We start from the raw sequence: 27,092 nt of genomic DNA, 5'->3' as shown, positions 1-27,092 counted from the left end.
TATGACATAATTCAAAAACAGTTTTTGATAATATGTGCAAAATATATAAAAAATATATAAAAATATATATAAAACAAGAATTATGTAGGAATGTATTAAAAACATAGGGTGAGATCTTATTACATTAAGAAACACATAAATTATACTATAGATAAGTGATAGCTTCATACCGTGCAAAACAGATACATAAATTAAAAAATATATATATATCACAGTGCACCAGTTTCCATTCATATGGCAATGATATACAATGTAACGTCTAACAATATGCAACTGTATTCAATGTGACAAAAAAGGTAATTCCGGCAACATACTTGGTGAAAGAAGCTAACCACCAGTACAGGGAGAGCATCACTGCTTAGGGATCTTCTGATTAGTTCTGACATTGTGCCAGAGTCTACTGCGCATACGCAGGTCTCCGACAACATGGCACTTGCCATGCTCCATGAGATTAATTTAATTACTGTGGAATGTCCTTCCTTGCACAATAAGACTGTCCACTAGCCTCCAAACTTTCAAGTGTTCCCTGAAAACTCACCATTTCAGGCAAGCCAATCATATTTAAGTTCTACACGCATAACCTTCGGAGGCACTTATATATTATATAGCTTCCCTTCTGGACCTACAAGCTATGCTATTACTGGTGCCTGTCCTTGTGTTTCCCTCCTATATCCCTATAGATTGTAAGCTTGCAGCAGGGCCCTCTAACCTCCAAGTCTGTCTGTTGTTACCCATTTTGTTTTATCACTGTCTACTATTGTAAAGCGCAACGGAATCTGCTGCGCTATATAAGAAACTGTAAATAAATAAATAAATTACTGTGTATGCGCAGTGGCCATTTTGGCAGTCATTTTTTAAACAGATGCAGTGCCAAAGGCGGGACTCCGGAAAAGTGAGTATTAAACGCTGTGTGGGCCTCCACACACATTGAACCCATTATAGAAAGGCCTATGCAGTCACATGTTCCAGGTCACCCAGCAGGTGCACAGGGTGAGTTTACCATCACATTTTCCAGACCTCAATGGTGATACATTGTAAAAGGCAGGCAGAAATTCAGAAACAAAAATTTTCTGCAAGTCTACGGACCTTTAATTCGGTATATGATGTGCCCCGCTCAGATAACGGCATTATAGAAATATGTCACCCATACCCCTAGAAGATCACAAGCACGGATCAGACCCGGGATCCAAACATTCAGATTAAACACGGGTCGCCCATTATACAGAGGGCGACCCAGGTTTAACCCTTCTTATAACCTGGATCGAAATGCCATGTTGCCCCACCCGGTTTATAAGGTTTGATGCTTTCACACCGCGCCTTGACCTGGGTCGTGACGTCAGTAACTCCAGTCCGATCTGGGTTATTTTGGCAATGTGAAAAGGGTATGATAAACATTGTCCTGCTATTTATATGTAGATTCTAGCATTCCATCTTTTGTACAATGTGAGCACTGTATATTGCTCCGTCTGACTATGGCCTGTGGCTCTTTCACTGGCGAAATTTATTTTAGTTTACATTTTTAATGAAAATAAAATGATAACAAAAAAAAAAAAGACGGATAACGCATTAACATGGACATGCTAAAGTTGTACAATGCCTATCCATAATACATATCACACTTCCTCCATTATACGCATCTTGTTTTTGTAGAAGGATGTTGTAACATTACAGTACTCATGTAAAATGCATGTTCCCTTTATCAGCTCGCTTGTGTATTGTAACACTATAGACCTCTCTTTCTATTTACATGAATATATTATATAATACCCATTTATATCATTTGTACTCATCAACTACATATTTCTCTCTCTCATCATTAATATTAATATATTTGCACAGCCTTTGTTTTAGGATTATATTTTACTTAATGACTGTAAATGGAATGAAAATGCAAATGTTATTTTGATTTCATTTGCACTCCTCCAACATGCAGCATCCATAAACCACAACAACAAACCTCAGGGGTTTCTTGTAAATTGGAACTGTGGGTAGGCACATGTCACAATGACTTACAGTCGCAGCTAAAAGTTACCTGGAGCTAATGCTTTGAGAGCACTAAGTCAAACGTAATATAGAAGGAAAAGATTTCTGGAGAACACTTCCCAGTAGTGGGCAGATACTTCTTGTCAGCTCACACTGTGCAGGGAAAGGAAAGATTGAGCAAATGCTGGTAAATTTAGCTTCAGAGAACGCAAGCAAGTTCTCCATGGGCTTTGGTCTGTGGATGCTTCCCTAAAGGAATCATTGGTTTTTGTAAACAATTTGTCAGAATGGAGTGAAGAGGTTTGTGATGAAGTCTCCCGAGGCAGCTTAACGTCAGCCTGGCTGACCCTAAATCTCTTTCTCTAGCACATACACTGATGTGAGTTCAAGATGCAAAATGAGCACAAGTAGGAGATTCCAGTAAATTATGTACAATTCTTGGGGATGCATCAGCGCCGCACTAAACATGATGTGTGAGACTATCGTGCCATGCTTATGTATGGGCGAGCATGCATCTGAATCTCTGTTAAATATTAAACACATTTCTGTGGATATAAGATCAAATTACTTGTGTACATACCTAGCTACAGCTCACAAATCCAACACAGTACACAAATAAAGATTGTTCTTTCCCAGATGCTCTATATATAATGTAATATTATACATGTATACCTGCCAATTCATCACCTTAACACAGGCATGTACAAACTGTGGCCATCCAGCTGTTGTGAAACTACACATCCCAGCATGCCTTGCCATAGTTTTAGCATTGACTTGTAGTTTGACAACACCTGGAGTACATAGCATGGACTTGTAGTTTGACAACAGCTGGAGGGCATTTCTGGCTGCCCTCTCCGGGAGAGCAGCCAGCTCAGTGAGGCAGGAGGGGAGGGGCCGCTGATGGGGCAGGAAAGAGGCGGGATGGGGCGGGTGGCAGGCAGCTCACATGGGGTTGTGGCCAGAGCGATAGCGTCCTCATGGATACACGCGTCATTGTAGCCCCGCCCCTACTGTGCAATGCCTAAAATACCAGCATTGCATAGCGGGGGGGTGGGGCTACAATAATCCCCAAGGGGGGATTACTGGAGACTGTCCGCGATCCGGGAGGCTTGCCCTCCTTTCCGGGAGGGCCAGGAGGGGGACCCTGCTGGAGGGCCATAGTTTGGCCATGCCTGCCTGTACAGATGATGCAGTATGACCAGTGTGACTATGGGCATGATTAAGACCTGAACTCAAGGTGTGTGGCTACATGCAGATTCACAGCTTTATTCAGCTGTCCATTTGCATAGAACTTGGTGACCAATGACTCGATGTGTCCCAGCTTGAGACATCAATTGCAGTGCTGGGATTGCAGCTACAAGCTACATCTAATGAGATGTATCCTGCATTCCACTCATCTACTGAGATGTCTCCTGCATTCCCCTCATCTACTGAGATGTCTCCTGCATTCCCCTCATCTACTGAGATGTCTCCTGCATTCCCCTCATCTACTGAGATGTCTCCTGCATTCCCCTCATCTACTGAGATGTCTCCTGCATTCCCCTCATCTACTGAGATGTCTCCTGCATTCCTCTCCTTGGCAGAAATGCAGCTTTCATGCAGCATTGCATTTTTGGCCATCTCTGAACCAGGCCCTAAGATCAAAAAGCTAAATGTGAAACTTCCTCAACACCATCTCCACATACATTGGGGTATGAAGTTAAAAGGACCAAGATTGGGGGGGGGGGGGGGTTCCCCTTCATCCCCAGTCCCTTTATCACATTAAAATGTTTTCAGGGAAAATAATTTGGGTAAATGATAGCCTGCTCAAAGTTGGCGATTAAATTGGCTTATGTCATGGGTAATACCTTGTCTGGGTAATACAGATGATCTTTCCATTAGGAGGTATCAACTGCACTGACAGCATCAGCAGAAGAGGTCTGATAAGAGATGTGATTAGCCCTGCTGTTACCTAGCTCTGATACTCCTGCCAGTGACCCCCATATTGGTTTGACACCTGCTGCAGATGTCATCCAGCCAGACCATCTCATCCTCTGGGTTTAACCCTCTTCCAGCCTTCTCTCAGCCTTACACGGTGTATTGTACACACTATTTTCATGGCCTTGAAATTGCATGTCATTCACTTGTCACTCTGTAAAATAGGGCATTCAGTTAACACTTGCTAAGTAATATTGCACTCCTGTTTATGAGCAGCTGCAAGATGCAATCATATATTCATAATTCATATTGTTTTTTGCATGAAATACTGGTTGTAAAGATGAAAAGTAGGGACATTTCCGTGAATTTAAGAAACAAGATTTTTAAATGTAGAATTAGGGAGAAGTGGTAATATAGTAGTACTCATGCCTTATTATAGTTTATGTAAGTCAGCAGAAATGGATAATAATAATAATAATAATAATAATAAAAGCTGGAATTTTGTTTGAGTTGTTTACAGTTTCAGCTATGGAATTTCTAAATTACTCCATTTTTTTATTAGATTATCTTTGCTCCACTATACTTGTAGATAAAAGTTACAATTAATATTCTTGTCTGTCTTCTCTCCAGGGTCTCATGCATTCCAGTGGTCCTGTGGGTAGGCATCGGCAGCTGGTGCTGGTCTTAGAGGGAGAATTGTACCTCATTCCATTCGCTCTCTTAAAAGGAAGCTCATCAAATGAGTATCTTTATGAGCGCTTCTCTCTGATTGCTGTCCCTTCCATCCGATCTTTGAACATCAATTCCAAGGTAAGAGGGAAGTAGTTTATTTCATCTCCGTTCACAACAAATTGTTGATGGCTGTTTTTTTCCCCCTTAGATGCATTTCTCCTGATTGCCTCCATTTTCTTTCAAATGCTAAAATCCTAAAAGTAGAGGGACAGTCTTTCTTTTTTTCACATGTCAAATATAACTGCATGGCTTTGATCTGTTCCATTTGTCTTATTTTATATAAGAAATTAATCATTGAGTGTAATTTTAGACAAAGTTATTACTTTTGAAAGAACATTCTGTCTAAGAGCAGAAATAAAATTCATATCTGTTGCAGAATTAATAGGAAAAAGTAATTCACAGGTAAAAGGTGCTGTAACTCATAGCAACAAGTTGTCATTTTTATAGAAGTGTTTTAAGAAGAAAAGCAGGTGCCTGATTTTTATAATGATGTATCCTTATTTCATAGGCTCACTTGCGGAAGAATGCTCTATTATATTCAAATTCTACCTCGATGGCTGCTGTTATAGGAAATCCTAAACTTCCACCATCAGTGATGGACAGGTGGCTGTGGGGTCCGATGCCCTCAGCCGAAGAAGAAGCCTACATGGTGTCGGAATTACTAGGATGTCAACCTCTGGTTGGCAATTTAGCTACAAAAGACAAGGTCATGAGTGCCCTCACACAGGCTGAATGCGTCCATTTTGCCACCCATATCTCCTGGAAACTTGCAGCTCTGATACTAACCCCAAACAGTGAGAATAGCTCTGGAACAAACAAAAGCACCTTTGGAAATACCTATACCATTCCAGAGTCTCTGCAAATGCAAGATGACGCCAGCGATGTAGAAAGCATATCAGACTGTCCACCTCTCCAGGAATTCCTCCTGACTGCCGCAGATGTCCTCGATCTCCGGCTCCCTGTTAAATTAGTAGTTCTTGGATCTTACCAGGAATCCAGCAACAAAGTTACAGCAGATGGAGTTATTGGCCTAACACGAGCCTTCTTGGCTGCTGGGGCACAATGTGTGCTTGTTTCCCTTTGGCCTGTTCCCGTGGCAGCTTCAAAAATGTTTGTTCATTCCTTTTACTCGTCGCTCCTAAATGGAATGAAAGCAAGTGCATCGCTCTCAGAGGCAATGAAAACAGTGCAGAGCAGTAAGCAATACTCGCATCCATCAAACTGGGCAGGTATGATAATTACTTTGTGTCTATACTGTACATCATTTTTATTGGATGCAGCTGTTAACCATGTCATTTGTAACACTGCCTCGCTACTTGACGTTACATTTGCAGTACATCTTCCGTTGTCATCACTTGTTGTCACCTGTTACATTGAAAAACTTGAGAGTTGAATATCTTTGACAGAATCTGATTATGATCTGAGAATGTATGGCTTTACAGTCAGGTCTCGAAAACTCTAAGGAATGTCTTTGTTCCAATCCTACACTGCTCTCATTGCCCTAACACAGTTAAGTAATTATTCAGACATCATCATCAGCCTCCTCAGCCAAAAGAAATTGGTTCTTTTCACCAAGAGTTGATCTGTTTTTCTTGAATAGAAACATCTCTGCTCTGACAGGTAGAGATATTTATGCCTGGCGGAACATTAATGTGCAAGATTGTTTGATTAGGTGAAAATGTAGCAGCTGTGTGGTCTTAGTTGGTAATCATTACAATTGCGCACTGTGCAGGATTCCGCTGTGGCATTTAAACTAATACTGTAATTCCCAGAGGCCTTTTGAAATCTACAGCTGCAGATCATTAGAATGTATCACGTTTAAGCCAGCCATTTTGTTGGTGGAACCAAATGATGGCCAGTGACCGGCACTCAGTAACTAATATTTATGAGGTAGAAAGAATAGACAGAAATGGGCCGACTCTTGGGAAGTAAAATAAGCAGCTGTATGTACCTTTCAAACAAGTGAAACACCAGATACTTGTAATACAGAATTCAATCAGGAGATATACACAATAGCACTCTTTCCTGAAAGATGGATATTACTTCATAATCAAGTTCAGTGGAGGTGATCAACACCAGTGGTCTGCAAACACGGTCCCCAAGGAACGCCAACAGTACAGGTTTTATGGCTATCCCGGCTTAAGCACAGGTGACTTAGGGGCCGATTCAGACCCATTCGTACGGGGCCCAATTCGCCCCCATTTTCGATGGTGGGTGGTTTGTGCATGCGCATATATGTGCATGAGGAGACCCTCTGTGCGAATGCCTTCAGCGAGTAAAACACTCACCTGGGTGTTTGTACGGGCAGGGGACGGAGGGGTGCAGGCATGGTGCGGCCTCAGGGGAGTGCCCAGGGTTTTATAGGTGTCCCCGTGAAAACACTGGGTGTTTCCCTGGGAACGCGCGCATGGCGTTGCCTGGTTGGGGTAGGTGGCTGACGTCACATGATGTCATCACCCGCCATATATTCAGCAATCAGTTCAGACTGACTTTTACTTCTGAAGGGGAGAAAAATAATTTTCTTTCCACTTCGGTCCCATGTGAGGGGATGTGTTCTCGTACACCTGTCCTTGCATGCTAGCGAGGGGATGCGGGTGGTGGTGGGGCATTCAGCAAGGCGGCGGGTGGTGCTGACCTGGCCTAATTCAGGCCTGCTCGCTACCCTGTGTATAGCCTAGCGAACAGGTCTGAATCGGGCCCTTAATTTGTACCTCAGTCAGCTTGGTTATAAACACGGATAGCCAAAAAACCTGGAGTGTTGGTGTTCCTTGAGTACTGCAGTTGAGGACCACTGATCTACACCATAGTTGACCAAAGTGAGCAAATATATGTCATAGGCTTAAAGAGGGAAATTATAATTTATTTAAAACAAACAAAATGACATTATCAGTAACGCAAAAGAATTTCAGTGGATATCTACATTTGGTTCACGTCAAATTAGACCATATAAAGGGCAGGATGTAATAGGGTGCGGTTTTATAGACAGTTATAAAATTGCACCATATTGCACATGTCAAACGTGCAATTTGTTCCCAAAATTCGCACATGTAATAATGAGCGGATTTTTAGACAAAATCAGAAACCACTTGCGATTTCTGTCGATTTTTAGTATCGGTAATGTAATAATTTTTTTTGACATGTGCCTTTTTAGTAAAGGGAATGTGTGATTTTTTATTAAATGGGAGTGTGTGGATCTTCTTTCTAATTAAAAAAAAAAAGTTTGGGGTCCCCCCAACATAAACAGCCCTGAGCTCATTGAGCCGGTCCTGGTTCCCCAAATACAGTGGGGATCCCCCGTATTTAAGAAACCAACACCAGGCTCCTGGTTCTAAAAATATGGGAGACAAAAACACCGGGGGTCCCCCATATTTTGTAACCAGCACCGTGCTCCAAGGCCCAGCAGTGCCATGCCACAGCTGGGAGACATTTTTATGTCCCCTGGCCAAACCATGACTACCATAGCTGGTTAGCCCTGGACAGGGTACCTGGGGGAGTAAGGACCCCCAATAAAGGGGTTCCCCCCAAATGTTGACATGCATCGCTGCACACAGAGGGAGAGGAGAGTATTCAATGGTGAGTGGATTTCACCCTCTTCGCATGGGCGCGAAGCGATTTGCAACCATGCACAAGGGTGGGCTATCACTCAGGTGGGGAGGGGACTAACTGATCACAGGGCTGCTAAAAGTTGCAGCCCTGCGATCAGGCCTGAATCGGCCCCTGTGTCATCACCTCTCTCCCCTCTCACATCTTGTGCAGCTGCTGCAGACTTTATTTTTGTCAAAACTTTATTCACAAGTGGCCAAATTGACAAGGAGCTAACTTCCTGCTTCTACAATCTTTCCTTAGAAACACCTAGGACACACAGTTCTGCCATAGGTGCCTATGGCTGCATGATATCCAAGCCTGCACTTACAGCTAATAGGCTGCAGATGGAGAATATCCTTTCAGTACATATCAATAAGCTATATGTACAGGGATTTTTATCTCCCTTTTCTTTAGCCCCCTTATCGCCGCGTAGTACATGGACCCTTTAGGGAGATATGGGATTGATAAAGTAGGCTGAATACATCATGCTTCCTACTCTCATGCAAGTGCCGAACAGTCCCCTGCACCCACAGAAGATTTACCGCATCACACCCACTTCCTAGCAAAGCGTGCAGGATGGGTAGATTAACAGGGGAATGCCAGTGTTATGGGGACAGCATGAGGCTAAATGATATGAATTGGCATCATCAGGCCCCAACCCCCTTGATTCATGGCAATTTGGGGGTGGGGACAAGTGACTGACAATCTCGCAGCACACCCAGAAGAGACCTGCAGTGTATCCTCTCCGGGCTTCTCCTAAAGAGGAACCTTCTACAGTAGGCAACTAGGGTGTGATTGCCCACATGGCACTGGCCATACCCATACAGCACTGGTCATTGTGTTCTGTTTCTCAAAATAGGCTCAATTTCAACACCAGGCCCAAGTGGTCCTTAATCCAGCCCTGCCATCATTGTTTTATTTTTTTTATCTTTTTGTGCGCATAATGTGTAACTTACAATGGAGCACAAGTGCATTTTTACTTATGATATCAAATTAGAGAGTTGTTGTCTGGAACATACACAAGACCAGTGGTCGCCAACCCGTCGCTCGTGAGCTACCGGTAGCTCGCGTGAGCGAAACGGGTGGCTCGACCACTGTGCCCTCCTGCCCCCTCCCGTGTGTCCGCCCGCCCTCCCGTGTGTCCGCTGCCTGCCGCCCGCCCATGTGTCCGCTGCCTGCCGCCTTCCCCTGCACAGTGCACACACTCCTCACTTCGGAGGAGACAGACGCTGGAGGTCATATTTGACCTCTAGCGTCTGACAGGAAACACAGCGTTGCAGCATTACGGTGTGTGGCGTATTGTGCAGGGGCATTACGGTGTGCGGCGTATTGTGCAGGGGCATTACGGTGTGCGGCGTATTGTGCAGGGGCATTACGGTGTGCGGCGTTTGTGCAGGGGCATTACGGTGTGCGGCGTATTGTGCAGGGGCATTACGGTGTGCGGCATATTGTGCAGGGGCATTGCGGTGTGCGGCATATTGTGCAGGGGCATTACGGTGTGCGGCATATTGTGCAGGGGCATTACGGTGTGCGGCATATTGTACAGGGGCATTACGGTGTGCGGCATATTGTGCAGGGGCATTACGGTGTGCGGCGTATTGTGCAGGGGCATTACGGTGTGCGGCATATTGTGCAGGGGCATTGCGGTGTGCGGCATATTGTGCAGGGGCATTACGGTGTGCGGCATATTGTGCAGGGGCATTGCGGTGTGCGGCATATTGTGCAGGGGCATTACGGTGTGAGGCATAGTATCAGGGTCATTGGACAAATTTTAGTAGCTCTCCGGGAGGTTTTTTTTGTCTTTTTTTGTCTCGAGTAGCTCATGGTCAAATAAGGTTGGAGACCACTGCACTAGACTGTGCTTTATTACATCTGTAATGCAGTAGTAGATGTGTCTCCCTCTCCTGTTACAAATTGGACAGAAATAGTGAAATGGTAGTGTGTTTTGTGCGTGACATGATACAGTAGCATTGCTGCAGCTCTGCAGATGCAGCAGTAACTAACCCAAGTCTCTAAGGCAATCCAGAAAGTTCAGCCTATTAAATTATTGATCAGTATGCTTTAGAGCTGTGAGATTCTTGTGTATTGTTTCTCATATGTAACTGAAACATAATGAGACTGAAAAGGTTATAATCAATATTTCAGTATAACAAGTTTATTAAGTTAAAAAATAAATGAAACATCGCACGCGAAGAACATTAAAAAATCATGTTTACCAGATACATTTTATCTACCCTAGATATAATACCTGTTTTATATTTCAATGGTAGCAATTGCATGAATCTGTAATAGAGCATTATATATATTGCATGTCTATTATGTGTAGTACTGTGTGAAAAGAGATTGGTTAGTGATGTGTTTTACAGCTTTATTGGAGAAGAGAATTGATTGCTTCATTTTGATCAGTTTTAATTATTTATACTGTGGCCAGTGAACGTGCCACGGGAGGCCTATAAATGCGGGAAATTACTTCTGAGCAAGTAGCTTTTAATATCTTTTTACAGAAAAAATGGTGAATTTTCTAAGAAGCAGCAATTGTACACAGGGCTGACCTAAAGCCACCTAAAGTCAGCATATTTTTCTTCCCTTTATAAGTCACAGCTATTAGTTTAACCAAATAATTAGTTCCACAAAGCTCAGAACATAAATAAATAACAATATATATAGCTATTTATTACCACAGCAAGGTGGCAGCTAAATGTGTCTTGTGTGTACTGTACACACAATGCCAATTAAAAGGAAAGGGCTACATTAATTGTTTTCATGTTGTGTTTCAGTTCTATTCAACAAATTAAAACAACATAAATGATTCAACTCCATTCTGCTCATAGTTCCCTACCCTCCTGCATTCTGCAGGAGACTCCCTGAAATAGCAGCAAGCTCCCTCTCTCCCTCATTAGTCTAGCAATCTCCCTAATTTCACCTAGCCCACATTACACTGTTACATGTTTGGGGAAAAAAAGGAATGAGAGATAGATACATTTACATTGAATCATCAGCACCATTTCCCAGCACTTTACCAAGCTCTTACTAACTGCTTTGGGGCTCATCTACATTTGGATATAAGTTATTTTAAAAGATTCCTCTCAGATGTAGCAGTACACACCCATGCTTCTAGGTGCCACGTTCACAATCTTTTTTAACACACTCTCCATTTATGGAACTAGACAAGCCCTCCTCAATTCTGCAACCAACTATAATCTCCCTGAAACTAGTTTTCAAATGTAGGCAAATATGATTCTGTTGCATGTGGATGAAATAATGACAGTACACTTGCCACCAGCAGACATTTTGTAGGCTGAATAAATGTTTTTCGGCATTCACTAGGCACAGTACCTTATGACTATCTGGCTATGTAATGTGTCCATGATGTCACTAGGTTGTAATGCATTATTAAACAGGTCAGCGATCATCAAGTGATTTCCCTCCCCTTCGGCTGCATGCGAGGTGATGTGTTCGAGGGGGAGGGGTGTTCTGTGGAGGGGGGGGGGGGGGGCAGCGGTAACCTGTTCGCTAGGCTGTGAGTATACGTGAACCTAGCGACTAGGTGTGAATCAGGCCCTTTATCTGTAGTCTCTTGGGTTTTTTTTTTTTCAATACTCTGCTTTATTATTTTGTGGCTTTAACCACCTAACCTTTCTACACAGGATTCATGCTCATTGGAAATGATGTAAAGCTCAACAGCCCATCATCGCTGATTGGTCAAGCCTTATCGGAGATCCTCCAGAACCCTGAGCGTGCAAGAGATGCCCTAAGAGTTTTACTGCATCTGGTAAGATTGATTCTCTAAACAGTATTTAGCTATTTGTTAAATATTGTAATGTTTCAGAATTAAAAAGAGTCTGTTTCAGTCTTAAGCAGGGTGCACACTAGTCAATAGATCGATCATTTGTGAACCCGTCGGTGGGTGTACACCCAATTGTCTATCTGGTGTATTGTATATACACATACAATGTTGGCTGTGCAGCACAGCCAATGGGCGATAAATCTAAAGCTGTAACGGCGGATCTGACTGTGTGTACGGGTTGCCCACTGATCGGCCGTACACTTGCTGCATGTTCCTTCATCACAGTTGGGCGGAAAATGGAAACGTTGGATGAGAAGACCGACACATTAATCAATAAGTGGGTATGCTTATGTAAATCGGCTGTTCTGTCAGCACAACGGTGAGTCCGCTGACATGTCTGTCCAGCGTGTACCCAAACTTAGGAACACTGTGTTACTCCAATGTTTATTACAAGGAATAACCCATACTTTGCTGACGTAGCTATGAGTTCTTTGCCTTGCTTATTGCACTTCTAATACCATTTCAGAACACCGGATGTCAGTTGTTATAGTCATTCTGCTATTTCCCTGAAAAATATTGATCACATATACAAACAAACCATCACTTTTATTCCCCTACAGGTTGAAAAGTCTTTACAGAGGATTCAGAATGGACAACGCAATTCCATGTACACTTCCCAACAGAGTGTGGAGAATAAAGTTGGTGGAATCCAAGGCTGGCAGTCACTGTTAATGGCTGTAGGCTTTCGTCTTGATCCACCTGCAAGTGGCCTTCCCGCAGCTGTCTTTTTCCCAACATCTGACCCTGGCGACCGTCTACAACAATGCAGTACAACCATACAATCTCTCTTAGGTAAGATTATTTGTAATTCACAAAGCATATACAAATGTAAGTAGAAGACCATCTGATTTCCATACAAAAATAAACAGATGGCTAGATATACTGTAGTCTACTTCATCTTAATTAAGGTTGTGTAACCAATGTAAGACAGTGCCATGCATTGTGTATCCTTAAAATGACATGACAATCAGAGCAGTGTAGAACGCAGATGGAAACATTACTAGAAGCAGCACAAGCAAATTAAAACCCATATTTACTCTCATGTGATTTTCTCTCAATTTTATGCAATTTTTTTTTTAAGGTAAGTACACCTATATTTCATTTAACAAGAGTTCTAGCTTCAATAGATTATCATTATTAAGATAAATATAGAACAATGTGTAGTTCCCCTAAAGCCATACTTATCGATACAGGGGGTTAAGCTTACACCAGATTGCATAGGGCAATAGACCTAAAGGGGGAAATTTACCAAAATGGATTCGTAAAAAATAGGTGTATTCGTAGGCAGAAATACACCTATTTTTTACACATTTGTATTTTCGGGATTTACAATCCTGAAAATACAACAATTCGTATTCCTAAAGATGGGACATTCGTATTTGTATTTACAAATACGAATGTCTACACCATCGATAGAATAAGACAGGAATCACCATTCAAAAGAATGGTGGTTCCTGATGTACTAAGCAGCCGTATTGATAATACGGCTGCTAATTGGTGTAAAACAGGCACGCAAATACGACAGGAAAATACACCTTGCTTTTCCTGTCGTATTAGTCAGATCCGTGCAGGCTGCAGTGTAAAAAAAATAGAAAAATTAAATTAAAAAAAAATAAATAAATCAGCGTGGGGTCCCCCCCACAGCTGTAACCAGCACCAGGCTGAAGGAGCCGGGGCCGGTAATTAAAAATCAGAGAACCCGACAAATAGGGGTTCCCCGATTTTTAACAACCAGCCCCAGGCTCCAGGTCCGGGGCTGGTTCCCAAAATATGGGGGACAAAATGAGTAGGGGTCCCCCGTATTTTAAGAACCAGCCCCAGGCACAACCAGCCAGCAGGGTAATGTCACAGCCGGGGGACATTTATTATATAAGGTCCCGCGGCCAAAACATTAACCCCCGCTCAGCTTGGCCAGGGGCCCTGGAGGAGTGGGAACCCCCCCAATAAAGGGGTCCCCCCCCTCCAGGACTTACCTGACCAGGCTGAAGCCTGGTGCTGTCCCCGGTGACCCTGGGCTGTGGTCACCGGGCTGATAGTGGTGTAAAAAAAATAGATGAAAAAACTATTGTCTAATACTGGGGAACTATGAGTCCCAGCAAGCCTCCCCCGCAAGCTGGGACTTGGAGAACCACAAGTCCCAGCCTGCGGGGCATTAAAGGGCCCGCTGGGTCTTGTAGTTCCACAGTATTAAAAATAGTAAAATAAAACACACTGACACACACTTAAAATAAAACTTTAATACATCCAAAGCCCTTACATACTGATACTTACCTATCTTCAGCCCGTAGGTAGCCGTAGGTCCTGATTTCCTGGTCCTGTGTCGTCTTCTGGCTCCATGTCGACCGTCGCTGTCGCCGTTGCCGTCCGGGTCCGACGAAATCCATGGAGGAACCTATGGAAGGAAACTATACTCACCGGTCCCAGGGCGACGTAGTCCAAGGGGGTCTTGGCAAAAAAACCAACCGAGAAGCCGAACCAGACGAACAGCTGAGCCGCACGGTACTGTGTGTACATCGTGCGGCTCCGCCCCCAAATGCCGCTATTGGCCGCCTTGCGGCCTGGCGGCCAATCAGGAGCCGGAGCCGCACGATGTACACACAGTACCGTGCGGCTCAGCTGTTTGTCTGGTTCGGCTTCTCGGTTTGTTTTTTTGCCAAGACCCCCTTGGACTACGTCGCCCTGGGACAGGTGAGTATGGTTTCCTTCCATAGGTTCCTCCATGGATTTCGTCGGACCCGGACGGCAACGGCGACAGCGACGGTCGACATGGAGCCAGAAGACGACACAGGACCAGAAGACCAGGACATCAGGACCAGGGTTACCTACGGGTTGAAGATAGGTAAGTATCAGTATGTAAGGGCTTTGGATGTATTAAAGTTTTATTTTAAGTGTGTGTCAGTGTGTTTTATTTTACTATTTTTAATACTGTGGAACTACAAGACCCAGCGGGCCCTTTAATGCCCCGCAGGCTGGGACTTGTAGTTCTCCAAGTCCCAGCTTGCGGGGGAGGCTTGCTGGGACTCATAGTTCCCCAGTATTAGACAATAGTTTTTTCATCTATTTTTTTTACACCACTATCAGCCCGGTGACCACAGCCCAGGGTCACCGGGGACAGCACCAGGCTTCAGCCTGGTCAGGTAAGTCCTGGAGGGGGGGACCCCTTTATTGGGGGGGTCCCCACTCCCCCAGGGCCCCTGGCCAGGCTGACCGGTCAGGGGGTTAATGTTTTGGCAGCGGGACCTTATATAATAAGTGTCCTCCGGCTGTGACATTACCCTGCTGGCTGGTTGTGCCTGGGGCTGGTTCTTAAAATACGGGGGACCCCTACTCATTTTGTCCCCCGTATTTTGGGAACCAGCCCTGGACCTGGAGCCTGGGGCTTGTTGTTAAAAATCGGGGAACCCCTATTTGTCGGGTTCCCTGATTTTTAATTACCGGCCCCGGCTCCTTCAGCCTGGTGCTGGTTACAGCTGTGGGGGGGACCCCACGCTGTTTTTTTTTATTTTTTTATTTAATTTTCTATTTTTTTGACACCTTGCAGCCTGCACGGATCAGTCAGACTGCCTGTACGAATTCGTATTAGCGGCCGTATATCCGGCCAGCTAATACGAATGGTTACACCATCGGAGGGTTACAAAGCAGTCGTATCTGACTGCTTTGTACATTCCCCTCCGGAACACGACTTTGCATACGACTGAAACAGTCATATGCAGTCGTAGGGAAAATACTAATACGAAAAACTAGGTTTTTTATATTAGTAAATTTCCCCCAAAATCGCTACAGGATTGTGCCTAGAAATGTTTGCTGGGTACCTGTGTATTATGTAACAGATCAGCAACAGCAAGAAATGCATATGCCTGTGGTTCCCAAACTGTGTGCCGTGGCCACTTTGAGGGGTGCCTTGGGTTGGTGGTCCAGGACCAATTAAAAAAATGTATGGTCAACTTAGCAGACAAAACCGGTGCTTGTACCTTCGAATCATAATATATGTGGACAAACAGGAGTGAATCCTGTCCCACACCACATAACTGAACCTAAGGATGACATATAAACACAATGCACTTAACTTAATATTGTTTTCCAATGAGAAACTGTTGGCCTAAACATGTTGTGCAAAACACTGTGATACTCCAGGGCACCATGATTCCCTATAAAGCTGATAGCTACTTTCTTCATAGCACATGCATATATTATGTTCTTCTAAACATAGAAACAGAGAATATGATGGCAGATCAGAATCTGCCCTTTGCGGTTAATGTATTAGAGTTAGATAAGGTGTGTCAGTTGGGGTATGAGCATACTTGCCTACTTTTGAAAACGAGTTTCAGGGAGATTATAGTTGGTAGTAGAAGTTTGCACTGTGCCCCATTAAGGGGGCGTGGCATGCCCCACAAAAGGGGGCGTGTCTACTTCCATATATGGAGAGATTGTGAACGTGGCACTTAGAATCTTTTCAAATTAATTATATCCAAATGTAGATGAGCCCCAAAGCAGTTAGTAAGAGCTACTATACTTTCTAAAGTGCTAGGAAATGGTGCTGATGATTCAATGTAAATGTATCTATCTTTCGTTCCTTTTTTCCCGTAAAATGTAACAGTGTAATGTGGGCTAGTTGAAATGAGGGAGATTGCTAGACTAATGAGGGAGAGAGGGAGATTGCTGCTATTTCAGGGAGACTCCTGCAGAATGCAGGAGGGTAGGCAACTATGGGTATGAGGATATTAGGGCTGGATTTGGTGTTTTAGTTCAGGGGTTAGGGTATTAGGATAAGCTAAGTGTTCTACACATGTAAGACTCATTTTCCAGGAACTCTGTTTACAGACATGTTATTTCGTTTAGAATGTGTTGCATACAGAACCTGAACTTCTGAACTTGTCTGTTAGATGAAGACAATTGTAGAGACAAGTCTCAGTCTGACGGCTATTTATAGTCATGATTTAAGAAGTCAATGCTATCTCTTTTCCTCCGCAAGGATCACATATCATTCCATGGGGTAGATGTATGAAGCAGTGATAAGGGAGGAAAAGTGAGCCAGAGGAGAAGTGGCCCATGGCAACCAATCAGCTGCTAAATATAATTTTATAGAATGCATTGATAAATGTTTCTTTAAAACTGATTGGTTGCCATGGGCAACTTCTCCACTGGGTCACTTCTGTGCAGGCGTAATGCCCATGCAGCATCTGTGCAGAATGGATCTTGCAATATAGCTCACAGCACCTGTCGGCCACAACATGAAATACTAAAATACTGCAGTATTTGGAAGGCAGTCCCCAGCACAATTTCTAAATGGGTGCATGTCTCTCCCCATTTTGAAGGTGTGGTGGATTTAGGATCTGTGTGGTAAGACACAGACATTTGATACCGATGATATCTGACTGCCAGCATGAGTAAGCTTTAGCTTCCGTAGGCTGACCACTATCTGGACACATGGTGAGTCACAACACTTGGATGTCACAGAAGCATACAGGTGGTGTCCATCTCCTACAGACGCCTCCTGTTTGTATTGGAATTTTAATTACATGCAAGTAAGTGGCGGCAGAATTCCATCCAAACATGAATCAGGCCCTGTGTTAATATCTTTATTAATTAATAACTTTATCAGTGGACAATTTGGCTAAACATGTTTTCCTTACTTACATTATACAGTGAGTGACAATTGATGGAATGGAATATGTTTTCCTTTATTTTAGGCTTGCCTCATTCAGCACTTCAGGCTCTTTGTAAACTCATCACTGCTTCAGAAACTGGAGAACAACTAATAAATCGGGTAAGTGCGGAACATATTATGTAAACCCAATGTCACAACACATAATAGGAAAGAAAGTAATAAAATAAATGATTTAATAAAATGCATCTGTACCAAATATAGGAGGGGTGAGACCTTCTGAATGCATTACTGTTCAGAGCTGCATCCTAGGACACAGCATTGATCAGCTGCAAAAACATGTTGCTGTACATGAAATTCTGATTTAAAATGTGGACAGATTTAGGGGGAATTCCATAGAAGGCAATGGAAGCTATGTGCGTTTTGGAACAGCACTTTGCACCATCGCAAGTTCTCCTCCATGTACCTTAGAGGTGCAGGGGATAGGTTGTAAAGCCGTAACTCTCTGAAATGTGCATAGCCGGGTATCACCACAGTGTCCGGCCACACATTGCATTCAGTTGGATTACTAAAACAACTCTAAATCATGCCTGCCTATTTTCCCGCATTGTCCAAGAGAGCCACAAATTTCTGATTACTTTTTTGTGGGGATTGTCATGATAAAGATCACATTATCAGATACTTTGCACTTGCTCCTTTCTGGAAGGAAATCCCAACAAAGCAGGCATGTGTTCTCTAAATCACAGTGCTGCCCAGTATTTTGCTACATGCAAGAGCAAATAGGAAAATTGCATTTAAATCCCTTGCATCACAACATGGTTTATCCTCAGACTTACCTACTCTATCAGAACCTCTTGGGGGCTCATGGTTTTTTTGCTAGTTCCCCCGGCTCCAGAAGAGTGTTAATGTTTGGGAGAATAATGCCAGGAATCACGCTTTGGCAGGGAGGGGCCAATATGATGCGTGAGTAGTCTAGACCTGCCCCTACATCTCCTCTTTGGGCTTTTCATAAAACTAGGCACGTGTGTTTCTCCGGGAGAAATGTGTCACAGTTTTCATGGATTTGCTATTAACTCTAAATAACGCCCTCTTTGTTTTATACTTTTTGGTGGCCATCTACTGTATTATGCAATATGTATGTGACTTGTCAATCTATAAACACCCTTGAAGCCAATACCATTAGTCCATGTGAAGCTACTGGCAATGTTGAGAGCAGAGAGAGATCAATATGTTTTGAATAGTTTCCAGCCATCAGTCATACCGTGTTTAAGCTCATCTATCCTGTGAGCCTTGCTTGCATGTTCCCAAAGTAACAGCAGATCTTTCTCCAAGAATGTTCTGAATGTCTAAACAAACTACTGCAACCAAATTTACAGCTTGAACAGCTTGTGTTGTTTGCATGCTTGCTGTACTGTATTCTAACATTTGCACGGCGGCTGGTCTCCATGTTTGAGGAGCCACTATGCTGGTGATTACTGATATGTATGTTGCTTCCCATGATGTAGGGATCACTTAATGAAAACAATTACACGCACAAGTCTCTTTCATAGGCCAGATGTACTCAGTAATGTATCACTAAAGTGATAAAATGGAGAATGATAATTAACCAGCCAATCAGCTCCTGCCTGACATTTTTCAAACACAGTCTGTGATATGGCAGGTAGGAGCTGATTGGCTGGCTGTTATCACTCTCCATTTTATCACTTTTGAAGCTTAGTTCATCTGGCCCATAGCCACATACTATGTAAAGGAAATTATTTTAGTGTTCAGACAATGAGCAAATAAACTGCTTACTGAATTTTTTTAATCATAGTATAACAGTTATTCACCATAAGAATAGGGTGAACTCCATGGACGTATGTATTTTGTTTTATAACTTGTTAGCTATATAACCTGTTACACTTGCCGTTGTAAATAACCCCAATGATTGACATGGTGACATCAGCACTGCTAGGACTGGGGGGAAGTGGCAATAGAGAAAGAGGGGTACTCTCTGTGTAAGCTGATATTGCATGTTGCATAAGGAGGCATGTCTACAGCTAACACCATTCTGCCCAGCATGCTCACAAGTGAATGATTATGTTGCATTGCCATTTATGCTCGAGTTTTAAGGCTCTCTTTCTCTTTTCTTTTTCCTGCGTTAACTTTATTTTTCTGCTTGTAATCTGCTGGCTTCTGAAGGCTGTTAAAAATATGGTTGGAATGGTAAGTACACCAATATTGGGTTGGCTGATTGTGCAAACTACGCCACTATTGCCCCATGCTATTCTTCTTTACCTAGGACAGAAGAAAAACAGTTATTGGGATTATGGTAAAACTAAATGGAAAGTAATATTTATAAAATTGGCAATTTCCAACTCTTGAAGTTATTTTATATATTTTTTTAAAGTTTGTGGATGACAAAAAGGAAAATTCAGCATTTGTGACTTTATTTAGGGGCTACAGGCCTTGTTTTGAATGAATCCATCTGGAATGTGGCTTTTTGCAGTGTGTCAAAACTATGTTGCGCTGCTGGGGGTGAAAAGTAGAATTATTATTAATATTGAATATTATAAATATTGAATTATTATTATTGAATGGCCAAGGGGGGCACATTAAGGGGGTGATTCAGACTGGACTGAATTCGCTCCTCTGACCAATGGTGCAGGTTTGCCCATGCACGAATATGCACATGTGGAAACCCCCAGAACGAACGCCTTCGGCAAATATCACACCCGCCGGGGCGTTCGTTCTATAGTGAGCGGAATGGAGCAGGGGAACACCCAGCGTTTTATGGGCATGCCGATTCCTGCTTGGGGTGGGCGGCTGACTCCCATGTCCGAAGCATTGCCAGCGTAGCGAGCCATGTGAGGGGACACTATACACATACGGTGTCCATGTTGACATATGTCGACAAAGACACAAAAAAGGTGAAAAACTTGTTGACCTATTAACTGTCGATCACATTCCCGTTGACTTAACGCTTAAGTCTATCTTTTGTTACTGTCAATCTAGATGCTGATGACTATCTTAAGGTGTCTAACTAGACACATTTGACCAAGAGATTGTTGATGTAGGCACAAAGGATCGCTATACCAGAACCATGTACATGTATCGGCATCAGAGATTATATGCCTGTGTTTCCATGTAATCAGCTCTGCATCTGCCCAGTATTTGTATGCTGTTTGCATAATCAGTATTTGCACTAGCGCCCCCTTGCATCACTGTAGGGTTTGTGCAGATGCAGTTTAGCACTCCTTTTCTGGATTGTATTCAGAGTGCATGAGTAATGCCATTCATTTTGTTAGCCAATGCTGAGACAATGTGGTCTTCTAGGAGGAAGGTTTATTCTATGTCTGTGATATAATGTGCCTCTATTACTGTATGATAAATGTTGTCTTATTTTCCTCTTCAGCTTCATCAGGTCCTCGTTCAGCTACAAACAGATAAAGAACACGATTTCTCATCAGCCCCAATCCAAGTGTCCATTAGCGTTCAGCTGTGGCGATTGCCTGGATGCCATGAATTTTTAGCGGCTTTAGGTATATGAAATGTTTTAATTAATTAACAAAATAGAACTATTTCTCTTTGCATGTATTATTAGTCTAAGCAAGCCCTGTGAGGTCAGTACTAGGCACGCATGGCACTAGGTGCATTGTGGCTACCCTTCATCTGGTGCCCTCTGCAGAAGTGGCATTGCACCTCCTTTTCACTCCGATCCCCGAAAGATGCCCAGGCAGGTGTACTTTGAAACCACCCGCCTGCCCTCTCAGAATCCCTGAGATAAAATACATATAGACAAAATAATTTACTAAGTTTGGAGCTTGTACATATAATGTGAAAGGACTACATTTCAGTGTGTCCTGCCTTAAATATGGTGTTTTGTAAGATGAAGACACTTTATGTCAGTCTTAAGCAATCTGCAAAATATCAGATGGTGTTCATCTACATCTTCTAGTATGATTTGCCAAAATTATCCTAAAAGATATGTGATGTCATGCAGAAACCTTTTTCCTTTTTTTTTCTGTTTCTATAGGATTTGACCTGTGTGAAGTTGGGCAAGAGGAAGTCATACTGAAAACTGGCAAACAAGCCAACAAAAGGATAATGCAGTTTGCATTACAGTCACTCCTAGCGCTCTTTGGTATGTTTTTAGAATTCAGTTTGTGTGTGTGTGATTTTCTTTCTTGAACTTACGTTGTTATATTATTATTATATTATTATATTATATTATAATATTATTATTATTTAAAATAAGAGAAAAAAGGCTACAGTACTTCTTTAAGTGCACTTAAGTCCTTTTCATCAAAACAATAAACTTTATACATTTATATTAATTTATTACACAAAGAAGAGCCTCAACACTGATGCAGTTCTGATAGTTAAATAAGACATACTCTCATCATATAAGCAACCAATCATATAAGCAACCTCTATTGCATTAAGAATTCCTATGATGCACTGTTATTATCATAATTATAAGATCTCCAAACAATTAATACAGGTAATAGATTTTATGGTTGACACGAAGCAGCGGTGGATTACGGTAGTTACTGCTTAGAGAGTCTAAGTGGTGAAGGGCTGATGTAGGGTCCTCTTTGGATCCTTCTCTATATCACATCCTCCTCTTTAGACACTTTATTTGCCAAGGATCCAAAAAGACAGAGACTGGAGATCTGTGAGGAGGAACCTCCACCATTAAGTGTGGTGGGTCCTAAAATAAACATTTGCAAAGGAAAAGGAAGATTTTAGGTTAAAATATATGATACATAAAATCACGGAACCCTAGAGCATCAGAATTTTTTTCACGGCACCCCTAGTCCAAAAGTTTCTTATTCTGTAAATTGGTTTGTATGTCATACATGGGTTTATTTATGGGTGAGGGACAGGATTAGCTTCTGTTTGTCCACATATTTTATTATTGGTAGCCCACCAGCAATGTTTTTGCCTTTTACAATGACCATAAATAATTTAAATTGCCTCTAGACCAGATATAAGCTAGTTAGTTTACCATACAGTTATACATTAGTATATAATTGCCTTTCATAAATCAATGCTGTATTTCAAATTAGTAACCAACCTTTTATATTCTCCTATTTTCCTAAAGATTCTACTGAGCTTCCCAAACGCCTTAGTCTTGACAGTTCTTCATCACTTGAATCTCTGGCATCTGCACAGTCTGTATCCAACCCAATGCCGCATGGATATCCTGGTCATCCGTTCTCCCCAATGTGCCACGATGGCATGGCTTCAGATGCTATCTCAGTATACAGTCTAAGTTCAATAGCATCATCAATGAGTTTTGTCTCTAAAGCAGATTGTTTAGGGGAAGGAGAACATAAGATGCGTCAAGACCATGACAGACCAAAAAATAATTATTCTCTCAGAGGCACAACAAGAGGTCAGTCTTCCCCACAAACCCAGATGTCATTAGGGAAAGAGGAACAGGAAGAGTATGATGGGTTTTCTATAATAAGCAATGAACCCCTTCTATCATACACAGAAAGCCTTGATTCTTGCCTCAAACAAGAAAATGTTCAGGAAACAATTAAAGTATCTGTAAACTCTAAAGGCAGCATAAGCACACCAAATTCACCAGTAAAGTTAGCTCTCATTCCAAGTCCAAATTCACCTTTCCAAAAAGTTGGAAAACTTGTTAGCTCTGATACTGGGGAATCAGACCAGTCTAGTACTGAAACAGACAGTACAGTGAAATCCCAAGAAGAGAACAACCCCAAGCTTAACCATGAAGAGCTTGCTCAAAAGATTTTAGAGGAGACACAAAGCCACCTGATTGCCGTTGAACGTCTTCAAAGAAGTGGCAGTTTCAATAATGCAAGTCCTTCGTCTGATGGTGCTTCAACTCCAAATGGCAGCTCTATGTTCAGGTCTTCAGAAACAAGTGCTTTTAGCAGACCTGTTCAAAAAGGTATGCCTTCTCCTATAACTGTGAAACCAAAGCCTCCAACCAGAAGCTCTTCTCTTCAGAAGGTGAGCTCAGGATATAATAGTCCAGCAAACTCTGAAACATCCCTAAAGGAAGGTACGAGCCTTCACAGTAACCAACCTTCTCCAAGTTCAGATTCGCCTAGTTTCAGATTGAAATATCCTAGCTCTCCTTATAGCTCTCACATTTCAAGATCTCCTCGAGATATCTCTCCAAGCTCAGGTCATCAATCTCCAGCAGGTAGTACCTCATCTCCAGCACTTTCATATTCTTCTGCTGGATCTGCTCGGTCCAGTCCTGCTGATGCCCCGGATATAGATAAATTAAAACTTGCTGCAATTGATGAAAAGGTGAAAGCAATCCACAACCTGAAGATGTTCTGGTCAAATCACCCTCAGCATACTTCAGGTCCAATCAAAATATTACGTGGAGCTCCAGGAACAATGACTTCAAAGAAAGACGTTCTAAGTCTATTGAACCTGTCTCCACGACATAGCAAGAAGGAAGAAGCCGTGGATAATCTTGAACTAAAAGAATTATCTGTTCAGAAGAAGCATGCTGAAGCCACACAGCAAAATCCTCCAAATGGTCATAAACACATGGAAAACATAAATGTAGCAAACATCACTCAGTCATCATCATCTATTAACATGTCTGGTTCTATACGCAGTTTAAAACTGTCATCTGGAAATGGTTACAAGTTCCTTTCACCTGGGAGATTTTTTCCTTCTTCAAAGTGTTAAAATGTCTTTTATACAACTTTTAAGCCTGTATTACCATTTGTATATTGTTTGTGTCCAATTGCCTTCATAAGTGAGAGACTAAAATATTACATGTGAAGCAGTGGTTATAATGGATATAACAATCATTCAGTCATAGGAACAAGATTTTACTGAGAAGATACCTATGATTATAATTCCAATAAGTTTTTTAAGAAAATGACCATACAAGGGCAATAAGGTGCACGCCGCTCTTAAACCAGATTGTATTTCTATGAGAGTGCTGAAACCTATTTAGTCATTTATTTTATTTATTATCACTAGTAAGCAGCAAGTTTATTTGTAAATGTTTCAGATGTGGAAATCTATAACAATCATTATACTTGCATGGAATTTTTGTACATATTTTTGATCGAACATAGGAAAAGTGTTGAAGCACCCTTTGTTGGTTTGTTAAATGCAATGAAAGGTGTCAAATATACCATCAGTGTTTGGATGATATTGTTTTTCTCTTCTAGTCTAACACATTTTTCTAATTCATTATACACCAGCCTTTTAGTCTATGATTTACCCTCGGGACATTTAGGGCATGGTATAAGACATTGCTAGGAGGTTATCGTACATATAGAAGAACATTTCCCTTTTTTGTGCACACTTTATTCTGTAGGTGGGATCTGGTTTCATTATTTAAATGCCTATTGGATAACACACAGCCTTACAAACTCTGACTTTGGGATCAATCATATAACCTGCGAAGGGTGCAAGATGCTTTTCCCATGGTGTTTAAATGCCGGCAAAGGCACCCGATTTTGAACCCTTCACAAGCTGGATTCAGCCCGAATTTGCTAAAAATTGCTCGCTACCCTATGGAGCAGTGAACACTTTTGTGCAACTTCCGGCTGCCGTAAAGTGCAAGGATTAGTACATCTCCTACACAGAACAAAAGGTATCAGAGGCAAATGCAGGATTTGTTAAGGGAGGTTTCCAAATGCTTGATTATCAAGTGTGGCTATCCAATGAAGAAGGCATAATTAACACTCAACCAGCTGTATTCTGGCTCATACAGTGTATGTATTCATTCAGTTATTTTTATGAGGTAAATGTTTTTTTTTCAAGATGCGGAACATTGGAGACTTATATACATGGGTCTACTTAAACACTGGATAGTGTATGTTAAACACTATTAGTTATTGACAATATTGATGGTCTATAGCAATGTACCCCTAGCAGTGCATGTTTTCCAGGTTCACAGGTGGTGCTAATTATTTCATTTGTGATACTAAGGGCATACATCTCTAGTAAAGTTGCTAATGAGGGCATGGTATGGGCTTGGCGGGGAATTTCAAGCATTAAGAAATCCCCCCACCCCACACACACTCACTCCTTCATTTCCCAATGGGTATGTTCCATTACAGCAGTAGCGTTTCCTAGTTTGCTGACTACAGTATGACTGGGGCTTTGTTTCTGTAATTCAACTAAGTGGAAGTTTTCTAAGCCAATAATTGCAACTCAATGATTTGTGTGTCAGGTGCTCTAAAACAGCTTTTAGTACACTTTTCTATTTCCAAGCCTGGTAATCCAGGTGAAGGAAGATACTTTCCTGGGTACTTATGTAATATCTGGGCTTCCGTTTTTCTTATGAGACCGAGTCCCCTCGCGGGGCTCGCTGCGCTCACCACGCTTCGGGCACGGTGGCTCGCTGCGCTCGCCACACTATATAAAATCAACTCCATGCGTAGTTGGATAGTAGGGGTATGAAAAAATGGGGTGCATTTAACATGCATATTGATACATCCCATGGTAAAAAAAAAAATAATTTTGTTAGAATTACTCAAATAATCTTTAAGTGGTTGTCATGTTGACATGATGTATTTCTGTAGTTTGGGAGGAGGAGGGGGGGGGCTGTAGTGGTAGCTGCTAAGTTTTTTATCCCGGCAAATGGACTTGAGTTTTACTGTACATGTTGATGAAGCTGAGAGGTTCCAGGTGTCAGCTACACTTTAATACAAAGAAGAGAGAGTAGCTTGTCTTATGGTGGTGCACCATTTATAATCATGAGACATAAAATATACCTTTTAATTTTTATTTAATTAAAAAAATTCTGCGAAATATAACGAACAAACATATAACATGAGTACAAGTGAGACACAAATGTGAGTTTAAAATGGCACGTGCGGCTTCTCACTCTAATTATCTTTATTGATATTAATCTGACACACTTATATAATGACCCCTCAGATAGCCAATTAGGTCTAAGAGGGGACTGTGTTTTTCAGATAATAATTGCGAACTGTACGCAGTGAACATGCAAATTCTCTTGTAATTATTAAGGTGTAAGGGGTAAGTATCCTTATCAGGAAAGGATAAATGCACGGTTTCCAGCACAGCAACAGGCAGCTCTATTACAGATAATTTGCACAATGGCTATGTGCCTAATCAATGCAATTTCTATATACTACACTTAGGCGTGCATACGGAATATCACTGTTATGGAACCAGCGTCTCTATCAGGTGTTGCCGCTGCCGCTAGTCACAGACTCTCCCTGGGGGACGAGTTCATGTGCCGCTGGCTCAGCGCGCATCCACCTTTTCACCCAGCGCCGCTGGTATCGCACACAGCAGTTAGCTGGGGTTATAGGTAATCTGGCAATTAATCACATTAGAGTCCTGAAAAGGACTAGTAAGTACAGTCACAATAAGTGATAATAATAGTAGATATGGTGAGAGGAACGTCCGCACGGCCTGGTCAGCCGGCGTACGCTTCGCAGGTCTTCTTCA

General features: G+C 42.2%; 1 protein-coding gene across 4 annotated transcripts in view; it reads left to right on the top strand.

Annotated features, from left to right (window-relative positions):
• TTC28 (tetratricopeptide repeat domain 28) overlaps positions 1–26,365 on the top strand; it is a 561,828-nt gene extending 535,463 nt beyond the window's left edge. For 3 of the 4 annotated variants that reach the window (XM_083146798.1, XM_083146816.1, XM_083146824.1), the window contains 9 exons: positions 4,531–4,710; positions 5,141–5,861; positions 11,865–11,989; positions 12,625–12,856; positions 17,755–17,831; positions 19,851–19,874; positions 21,064–21,190; positions 21,685–21,792; positions 22,756–26,365. In XM_083146798.1, coding sequence (XP_083002924.1) covers positions 4,531–4,710; positions 5,141–5,861; positions 11,865–11,989; positions 12,625–12,856; positions 17,755–17,831; positions 19,851–19,874; positions 21,064–21,190; positions 21,685–21,792; positions 22,756–24,338 — 3,177 coding nt within the window. In that variant the 3' untranslated portion in view covers positions 24,339–26,365. The remainder of the gene's footprint in view (positions 1–4,530; positions 4,711–5,140; positions 5,862–11,864; positions 11,990–12,624; positions 12,857–17,754; positions 17,832–19,850; positions 19,875–21,063; positions 21,191–21,684; positions 21,793–22,755) is intronic. The other variant, XM_083146807.1, reaches the window with a different exon arrangement.
• The last annotated feature ends 727 nt before the right edge of the window (positions 26,366–27,092 follow it).

Source organism: Crinia signifera, chromosome 1 (genome assembly GCF_055691185.1).
Source record: "Crinia signifera chromosome 1, ASM5569118v1, whole genome shotgun sequence".
In the NCBI taxonomy this organism is placed as follows: Eukaryota; Metazoa; Chordata; class Amphibia; order Anura; family Myobatrachidae; genus Crinia; species Crinia signifera.
Note: the sequence above shows the minus strand (reverse complement) of the source record. Positions and strands in the feature narration are given on the sequence as shown.